The sequence below is a fragment of a genome, unplaced genomic scaffold (assembly GCF_019419815.1).
Source record: "Pyrus x bretschneideri cultivar Hongxiangsu unplaced genomic scaffold, Pyrus_bretschneideri_v1 Contig76, whole genome shotgun sequence".
Taxonomy (NCBI): Eukaryota; Viridiplantae; Streptophyta; class Magnoliopsida; order Rosales; family Rosaceae; genus Pyrus; species Pyrus x bretschneideri.
The window spans coordinates 1,387,693-1,397,688 of record NW_025999816.1 but is presented as its reverse complement, the minus strand read 5'-3'; the positions used below and the strand labels follow the sequence as shown (position 1 = coordinate 1,397,688).

The 9,996-nt window shown below is 38.1% G+C and overlaps 3 protein-coding genes across 3 annotated transcripts; 2 read left to right on the top strand and 1 right to left on the bottom strand.

The window, feature by feature from the left end:
* Window positions 1–826: 826 nt before the first annotated feature.
* Window positions 827–2,572, top strand: LOC103955601 (probable polyamine transporter At1g31830). Its single transcript, XM_009367502.3, has 3 exons — window positions 827–862; window positions 978–1,047; window positions 1,722–2,572. The coding sequence occupies exons 1-3, from the start codon at window positions 827–829 to the stop codon at window positions 2,570–2,572; spliced, it is 957 nt and encodes a 318-aa protein (XP_009365777.2).
* An 893-nt stretch (window positions 2,573–3,465) lies between these two features.
* Window positions 3,466–5,245, top strand: LOC103955575. Its single transcript, XM_009367481.3, has 4 exons — window positions 3,466–3,894; window positions 4,287–4,365; window positions 4,462–4,510; window positions 5,156–5,245. The coding sequence occupies exons 1-4, from the start codon at window positions 3,526–3,528 to the stop codon at window positions 5,175–5,177; spliced, it is 519 nt and encodes a 172-aa protein (XP_009365756.1). The 5' UTR covers window positions 3,466–3,525; the 3' UTR covers window positions 5,178–5,245.
* Window positions 5,246–6,757: 1,512 nt separating this feature from the next.
* On the bottom strand, window positions 6,758–8,257 carry LOC103955570 (poly [ADP-ribose] polymerase tankyrase). Its single transcript, XM_009367476.3, has 2 exons — window positions 8,017–8,257; window positions 6,758–7,538 (listed from the first exon to the last, which is right to left on the bottom strand). The coding sequence occupies exons 1-2, from the start codon at window positions 8,130–8,132 to the stop codon at window positions 6,935–6,937; spliced, it is 720 nt and encodes a 239-aa protein (XP_009365751.1). The 5' UTR covers window positions 8,133–8,257; the 3' UTR covers window positions 6,758–6,934.
* Between the last annotated feature and the right edge of the window lie 1,739 nt (window positions 8,258–9,996).

The following is a 9,996-nucleotide window of genomic DNA, read 5'->3' as shown; positions in this document are numbered from 1 at the left end:
TCCTCCATGTATATTCTCTTGTATTCTTCCTTTCGGCAGTATAACTGAAAACTGCTGATCTTTCCTCCAACAGTAAGAATCAAATTGCCCAAGTGTTAGACAATTTAGTAAGTTTTCAATGGATTTCTTGAAGTATGAAAGAAAAATTAATATTACTGACATATTAAAAATTGAATATGAAAAACTTTATTATTACCTGTCACTGTGCCTCCATCCTATATGAGAAGGGCCTCGAACCCGAATGGTGGAGAAGAGTCTTCTTCTCTCGATTGATTTTGTTGGCTTTCGTCTTCTTCTTTTATACAAAAAAAAAATGTATTAGTTCTAATTTAAATGAAATATAAAAAGATTAATAAACATTAGTAAGAAACGTATAATACTTTTAGACTTAATATAAAAAATATAAAAAACGTTCCACATAACCGGGCTCCTGAAAATGACTACAGAGCCACACCCAATTTTTTCCCGATCCTCAAACTCTTTCGGGCAACCCTCCTCAAGAGCGACCTGCGAATCATCAAATGTCAGAAAATATTGGTGCATGTCTCTCTTCCACTGCTTGTATCGTTCAGTGAAGAGCCTATTGACGTACACCAACATATTGTTGTTGATGTCATCAAAATTGTAATTCGTTTGCAATGTAACAAATTAATTACATACATTAAGTAATATAAATATATAAAATTAAAAAAAAAGCAATAAAAAAGCAGGATACTTATCGACAAATAAGTGCGCACCTTCATCCTCACCTTATCTGGCATCGCCTTTCAAGACTTCTATCGCATAGGGCAATAGGTCTGAACGACGTGAACAATGTCGTGGGCCAATGCACTATGTTGCTCCAGCGTTGGTGCAGCCTGATGTCAGCCATCGTATCTGATCGTGATACGTCCGTTGGTCACTTGGGTGACCTTCGCCATCTTCAACTTGCGACACGGTCCCTGGGTATTTTTCTTTGCTGAAAAAAAAAAAAACAGTCAGACAAACACTGCAAAGTATACCAAAATTTCAGCAGAACCTCCCCTAAAGTTATAACAATTCCCAAACCCTAGACATTGTAATAATATTATATGATATCCAACAACAATCACAACTAGGGGTGGGCAAACGGGCATGGACCTGCGGGTAGGGGAGGGTCCAATTTTTTTTAAATCTGGAACGGGACGGAGTGGGGCGAGTCCTAATTGCTAAGGAAACGGGTCCCCGACCAGGACCGTTTCCACCGTCCAAAAATTTGTTTGTCTCTCGGACAAAACTCTCAATCTCTCTCACTCTCCCTCTCCCTCTCCCTCTCTTTCATCTCTATCCCTCGCCTTTGCAACTCACTCTATCGGGATTTCTATATTGAAACTGCAAAGTGTCAAGCAAATAAACATCAATAATTTGTTAAACTGAAAACGGAGTGACAAAACTAAGAAAGAAGTAACTTTTACCGCTATAACACCAGCATCCGTCAGAAAATACATGAAGTCACCATCAATGCCAAGCTGCACACAGACTTGGTCAATATGCAAGTGACAAGTGAAAAAAAAAAAAAATATATCCCACCGGTGGGAACTGGACTCATGATTTACAAATGGTGGGTGCAAAGTGTGAAATTCCAACCTGGGTTGCACCAAACAACGCCCTTATTGCTTTTCCATTAGTTGTTAGACTTTGTTCAATGATACGAGTAGTTTCTTGAAGTGCAGCTTTACATTGTGGACCTGCAGATTCCAACGTGAAGCCCTCGAGATGGCTAGTTGTAAATCTACACAATGTGGACTGGAATTTGTATCTCAACACTCTCCTTTGGAATCTCAACTATTGGGACTCGATAAGTACACTTGCCGGAGAGGTAGAAAACCCAAAGAAAACTCTCCCAAAGGCTCTGTTTTACGCTTTGATATTAGTTGTTCTTGGATATCTCTTCCCACCCTTAATGGGTACTGGGGCTGTTCCAATCGACCGTGAGTTGTGGACAGATGGATATTTCTCAGACATTGCCAAAATAATTGGGGGAGTTTGGTTGAGATGGTGGATCCAAGGGGCTGCAGCAGTGTCGAACATGGGGATGTTTGTTGCTGAAATGAGCAGCGACTCCTTCCAACTTCTTGGGATGGCAGAACGAGGGATGCTCCCTAAGTTTTTTGGTGAGCGTTCTCGTCATGGAACCCAAGTAATTGGCATTTTGTTCTCAGCTTCTGGGGTCCTTTCGCTATCTTGGTTGAGCTTTCAAGAGATTGTAGCCGCAGAAAACTTCTTGTACTGTTTTGGAATTATTTTGGAGTTCATATCATTCATACGATTAAGGATTAAGTACCCAGCTACATCCCGTCCTTACAAGATACCCATTCGAACAGATGGAGCCATTCTTATGTGTATTCCTCCAACTGCTCTAATTTGTGTAGTTTTGGCTCTGTCAACACTCAAGATCGTAGTTGTGAGCCTTGTCGCTATTTTGATCGGCCTTGTGATGCAGCCATGTCTCACTTACGTTGAGAAAAAGAGGTGGATCAAGTTCTCCGTCAGCGCCGACCTCCCAGATCTTCACGGTGCTAATCAGGGAAGTGTTGGCGCCATAAGACATTAGTATGTCCTCACTCCTCAATATATATGCAAAGCCATTGTATACTCACAACTGCAGGACGTTGGTGTTGAAGTGATGACTGCTCGCTACCCTATACAATTGCATTGCTCGAACACAGAGATCCGGAGAGGACATTTGCAGAAACTTTGAAATGTAGGATGGCATGTTGTGACTTGTGGGAGGGATGTTTATTGCATGTCCCTCCTTGGAGGTGGCATACAAAAATAAGAAATTTCACCAGCTCCTAGTCTCCTATAACTTCTGCGTTCTGGTTTTATAATTCCATCATTTCAAATTTCATGTTTTAATGCATCATTTGATTAAAAGATCTTGAAATTACATTGAATTCAGAATTGCCCAAGAGATTATAAACTTGAATTTTTAATCTATCATGCAATTGAAACGTTCCGTGGTTCCTTGAATTTGCAACACATTTTTTTTTTAACAAAGCGTTATTCCTAATGTACGAGAAATTCAAACTTAGGTGTAAGGAACGGACAAATGGAGTTCCCTCCAAATCCGCACAAAACACATCATTATGGTGTTTCAAGTACCTTAACCGTTATTAAAACGATATACCAAATACAACATTACCCGTGATGCACCGAAATAATAATGAAGATTATTGAATATATAATATCTGTTTCGTTAAATCTCACCCGTACATTTTAGTTTGCATCAAGTGTAATGTTCTAGTGTAGATTTTGCAACTTCACTGCCTTTTATTTAGCAAATAATATCCAACAAAAGAAAATGATAAAATTCATTGAAGGTCGATACAATTATTATTTTTTATTTCTGTATATTGTTAGCCCAAAATGTGCGTGTAAAATCCCGTACATATAAATAGGCACCTGTCAAGGCGCCAACTCCATTTTCTTAGAAAATTTAAAATTTTCAAAACACGGAGCTGAGAAAGGAAAAAACTGAAAGAAGACGAGTAAGCGACCGGAGAGATGAAGAAAAGCAGCGGAAGCGGAAGCGGAAGTCGAACCCGGAGATGCTTAACCGCGAACTTTCTGGAAACGCGGTTACAATTTCCAGTGGCTTCTTCCCCTGCAAACCAACCGTCACCGAAATCGCCAATTTTCAATACCAGCAGCAGGCGCAAGAGGGCGGCCGACGCTGCCGGAGGAGGAGCCTCAGCCTCTGTTACGGCGGCGCTCATGGAATCCCCCAAAAGTAACGCTTTAGCTTCGATTCCTGATCTCAAGCACCTCGGCTCCTCTCGTCTCCGAGATCTCAAGCTCCACGTCGACAGATCCCACTCTGAGATCCTCAAGGATTTTGATTCCTCTCAATCTCGCCTCCACAAGCGATTCAAGGTCTCTCTCTCTCTCATATTGATTCTCTGTTGTCGTACTTTTGCATTATTTAGTCTCGGAGTTGGTGGATTAGTGTCTGTTTGGTTGCTAAGAAAATACCTGAGAGAACAGAAATTTGAATTTTCGCCAAATAATAACATTATGTTGATTTAATCTCACTTTCATATCATTGTTAAACCTCATTACTGTTATAAGGTCTGCTAAAGCAAAATAAATTTAAATCTAATTAATTCTTATTTATAATTAAAACTTTATGTCTATTTAATATAAGGTTTTGTCTGCTGTATGATGAGCTAGTACTCAGTGGTAGTAATAGTTAGGGAAGAGGAGCATTGGAATTCAGTCTAGGGCACGATTTTTTCGCCTAATTATACGTCTCTTTGTACCGTCAGATCCAGAACCAGGCATGCCAACAAGTGTTGGATGAAGCAGATAAGGAATACAAGAAGATGACCCAAAGGATTACTGAAAGTCGGGAATCTAGTCTTTCTTTGTTTCGTTTACTTACTTCTGATTGTATGTTTGTAGTGCTTATTCATCAAGTGCATCCTACTGCTTTTGTATCAGGCTTCGTATGCAGAGTTCATGGCAGATGCACAGACCACCGCTTCTCGTGGTATGTCTTCAGTTTAAAACCTCTCTGACATGCTTAAAATATGTGGATTTTTTGTAAGTTATGTCTTGGTAATAATGTCGTACTGATGGAGTCTGGAATCAATCATCTCTACCAACCAACATTCTATGTTACATTCTCATCAAAACATTTAAGAGATGTCGTTCATTTTGAGGCTTTGACGAGTGATTATTGTGTCCATATGTGGAAATCGTTTTTAATCTCATGTTCGAAGTGATACAGGTTGGATAACATTTCCTTATCTCGTAAGTTTCACATTGCCATTAAAACTATTGGGGTGATAATGGCTAACTATTTAGTGTGCTAACTTAGGTTCTTCAGTTAGCTGTTTTGTTTTCTGTTTAGCTTCTGTTTTTTTGTTCTCTTTGCTGCTCCTTTTTAATTAGTTCTCAGCCCTACGGTGGAGCTTGTTCAGGTGGGGTTTTAGGCTCTGTCCCTTTTGAGTTTTCTTGTTTGCCTAGTTGCCTTTGTTCTAAGAAGCAAATCATTGATCAAAAACAAGATATTGTATAACTGCGGAGAAGAGAAAGAAGATTGAACTAACAATCTAACTTGAGCCAACAATGTATAAACTACTGTTATTCATTCTGAGTACTTTTTCTCTGGGTTGTATTTCATACTTTTCAGCTTGCAAAACATCAATCGCTGAGCTTTCGCAGTCCTTTGAGAAACAAATTGATGCTCTTCGCAGACGTTATGGCATTCAAACAAATTAGCAATCAATTGTCCTTGCAATATTATCACTGAAAACCTTAGGTGAGTGTTCTACTTTTTAAAACTGTTTACTGCTGGTGGGATAATTCAGTTTTATGTGTTTTTAAGCGTCTGATTATGCTGTTTTGCTTTACCGCATATGCTATACATAGATTTACATCATTACAAGCTGTACTAGATTTGAGAAAGAAAAAAAGGAGGGAAAGTAGGTTGTCAGTCGTAGAGTTTCGGATGGATGCTCGTGATGGGATATTAATAAATTGCTAGAACAAGGGAGACATCTTTAATGTATTCAAAGGAGTTCAGATGCTTGTGCTAATTCATCTATTTTGGTGGAACATTGTTGGATCAATTAATCTTCAGACTCGTAAATGTCGACCTAATAAGCAAATGTAACACTTAATAAACAGCTGCAGAATGCATATCTCCAAATTTGAGTGAGAAATATGACATTACTTGCATATCTCCACCTAAGTTTGAGTAAGAATTATGACAATACTTGCGTGTCTCGAACTATGTTTGGGTAAGTTCGAGTAAGAAGTATGACAATACTTGCGCGTCTCCAAACTAGACGGTGACAAGCGATTTGGGGAGGGGGAATCGAATTCAGTTTCTATTTCAATATAACGTGCAAAAGTATTTATATGAATTATGATACCTTGAGAGCCCTCGTACCTTCATATGCAGGTTTTTTACGTTGTTGGTTTGTGTTTTCAGGCATGTATAGTGGTGACGAAAGCAATCAAGACTCCGACGGATCTTGAACAAGAACGACTGATTGGATCAAAAGCGATTTGAAACAATAGCTTGTTGCGGTTTCATTACTAAACAGAAAACTGCATTTCAAAGCATATTTGTGGTTACATGATCAAACACAAATTCATTGGGTTGTACATGAGTGGCTGAATGTTAACGCTAGTAAATAATTTAGACCAGTGCTTAGCTTTGTGCCAAATGTGTCTATTGAGTTAAGCCCTAAATAATTAATTAGTTCACAAAATTAAAGCCTAATATATCAAGATCTTAATTTCCTTCTTGCCCTCTAATTTAAGATCTTAATTTCCTACTTGCATTGGATTTGTTTTGATTTCCACGCCAATAAGAGAGTCCTTTTTCGAGGGTTGTGAGTGCGTTTCCATGAAGGTAACTGGTTACGAGTAAGAGAAAGTCATAGCATAGACGATCCTTACCCATGAAGTTAGTTTACTTAGAGCTTGTGATGGCCTCCTCGACATTAGACAGAAAAATGATACGCTGAATCCATGGTCTCTCATGTCCATTGCTAGGCACAGAGTGTCTCAGTTGCACACTAGCAATTTTTGAGGGTGGCAAAAACAAGTGCGCAGTCAGACAGTAAGCTATCTGCAGAGAAGAAAACAGTTGCCAAATGCAACCTTCGACATACAGAGCTTTTGCAACCATGAAGGCATACATGATTGAGTAAACTCTGTATTAGCCTAGCGTAAACCAATTCGAGCCATTGCCCAACAACGAAAGTAAAAGGCAACAGAGAACGACTTTGAAACACAAGTTTTTATTTGGAAAGACGGAGAAACAAAAAGAACACTTTCTAACAAGTCTTTAACCGATGATACCCTATAAACATAGTACAAAGAGCTACATGTTGCTTAGGCTACAGCAGTTAGCTGCTTGATTAAGGTCGTTCTACCACATTAGTCTCTTCTAGCAGCTTCATTCCTCCTCGTCTTGCATGTCATCGGCAGTTAGAAGATGATTCAGTGCAACTTTGGCCTTTTTACGTTCCCCTACGGCTTCCTCAGCGTCATTTTTGTCTCCCTTCCGCTTCAGACTTTCATCCTCGGCCTGTTTATTGTTCCCAGAAGTTGCAGCTTCACCTTCCGGTTTCACTTCTTCCTGCACAGATGTCTTTGGATCAGATTCTTTATCTTTCTGTTTACCATCCATATCTTCTGTCTTGGATGACCTTTCACACTCTTCTAAACAAGAGCGGACATCATCGCTGTTAGCAAGATCAAGAGGGGTCTTCCCAGCTTTTGTCTTCGCACTCAGATTGGCACCTTTCTTTACCAGATACTTGATAAGCTCGACATGAGACCCTTGAACAGCATAGTGGAGCGGAGTGAAGCCCTTGCGAGTGGAAGCTTTTATAGAAGCCCCAGATGAAAGCAGAGTGCGAACGACCTCTAAATGTCCCTTTTGGGCAGCAAAGTGTATAGCACCCATATCGTCCATAGCAGCAGCACCAACATCCGCCTTGTGGCTACAGAGAAAATTCACCACCTCCGTTTGGCCAGACCATGCCGCTAAATGTAGTCTTTGATCAAAACCACTTGTCAAGGAAACATAATTTGAATTCTACATTGTGGACACTGGACACTACGATACGAAGATTAAACTTGAACAAGGCAAGAAACTTAGAACGAAAAGATTTCAGGAAACTAGGAAATTTAACGATGAATAAGTACTCAACACAAAAACCCGAGCCAGCCACTTTCTAAGTTGCCCGGAAAGTAAAGCAAGTCGAGTAACTAAGAACACATTTGAAGAACAAATCTTTACATCCATATGAACAATGCGGCGACTAAATACATCTTTTTCGGATAATCGATGCAAAGGATTCGGCCATTCATTACCCTACAACGCCACTGCGCTCGGTTTATGCGATTCATAGCATCATGGCGTTCAAAAATTGAAGCAAATTCATTCATATATTCATTCTTACAGGCAGTGAAGTGTGTGTAGAGAGAGAGAGAGAGAGAGAGAGAGAGAGAGAGAGAGAGGGAGAAGGATACGGAGTTCTGGAGTGCTTGTCTCTGGAATTGACGGCGAGAGGGTTGGAGGCGAGAATTGACTGCAGTGAAGGAAGATTACCGGACCTTGCAGCTGCGTGAACATTTTCGCTCGCCATGTCCCTTTTTCTCTCTTCAGCTACTGAAGCACAACAACGAGGAAAAGGGGTAAATTGTAGTGTCTGAATTTATCAAAACCCTAAAATTATTCGACACTCAAACAGACCATCCTTCAAATTAATTTAAAAAATTAAAACTGAAAAAAAAATTTAACATTTTTTTTTATAAAAGCAAATAGATAATTATGAAATTATCTTTTGGAAAATATTCGGAGGCATCGAACCTTCAATAAGCCAGTAGAGCTCTAGTACGAATTAGTAACTTAAGGCAAAGCTAAACATTCAATTTTTATTTAAGCATTTGTCAAAAGTTCGTCTTTACAACGATTAATCAAAATTCAAAATCGGTTCAGTATTTAACTATTATATAAGACTAGATTCAGAATAAATAAATAAATAAACCTAAAAATTCGTTGTTTGAATACATAGTGTCATGCATCTCAAATCTTCACAAATTACCAAAGGTCAGTTTAATGGCACCATAAATTGCCACTTCTCGCCCTCTTTATATTCGTACTAGTGTGCTTGATGCATGCAAATTTTGTAATTACCTCTATTTTAATCAGTTATTACCATTTCCTTAATTTGAACAAATCTAAAAAGTTCTTATCATGTAATGATCAATTCGGAAAATCTATGATTGAAATCTTTAATATTCTTTTAGTTATTTCTTGTATTTACACAATATCGTTACCCACTATTACTAAGAACATCCAATATCCTAATGTGCTATGAAATAATTATTATCCTTTGATTACCTTTTGGAAAAACCTACGAATGAAATTTTCAGTTGTGTTTGATATTTAAGCCCAATGTTGTCACCCATTGTTACTATAAACTGAAAGAAACCTCATGAACGAAAGAAAGATGAGAAAGTGAGGAAGAAACCTATGTAGAATTAAAGACAACTTCCAAAACAAGGTGGAATAAACAAGAACAAGAGGGATCCTCCCGAAGAAGATCCTTCCCCTTCTTTATTTTTTTTCAAAGAAAATGAGGATATTAACAAAATCGATGAAATAAAAAAGATCCAAGTGCATGATCTTACTCTTACACACGAAAAGTTTACATGCTGAATACCAAGTAATTTGTTTTCCAAACCTATTTCTTGTAGGATATGCACATGTCAGATTTTCTATTCTTACAGAGTTCGATTAAATTACATTTCTAAATATCACCGATAGATTTGGACATGCAAAACTTAATGTTAGTGGACAATGATAAGACTTTTACCACCTGCAAAAGTAGGGATAAAAATACTTAAAAATACTTGCAAGAGAACAAGGTAGTTGTAGTATAAACGGCTCAAGCAAGGTTGTTTCCACAGGGATTGATTGAATAATTTGTATTTAAACTAATTCTTAGTTAACTATTTAAAACAAAGTTTCGAAAATGTTGATTTTATGACCTAGAATATTAAAAACGAATTTTAAATTAAAACAATTAAAGAAAACCAATTTGAAAGGGAACAATCTTAGAAAATAATGATAAATGGACACTAGGATTCCATCATCACCTTAACAATCTTATGTAGATTTACCAATTACTTATGAATTACATGTGCAACTTTGAAGGTTAGGTTTTCCTAATGCATATTCTACTCGTGCTATTTAAGTTAGAACGTATATCAAACATGTAATCCGTCTATGGTATTCAGAACAAATATAAACTTGCATGACTTATTACGTTTTGTGAAAACCCTTTGAAAAACCATGCAACCCCTAAGGTATTCACCCTAGGTGAAATTACAACTATCAATCACAAGAAGCAATACTCAATCCCCTGGTGGTATTCCAACCGAATGCATCCGATTACTTATCTAAGCATCATAATGGTCACGAATCATTAAGACACAAAGACAGTT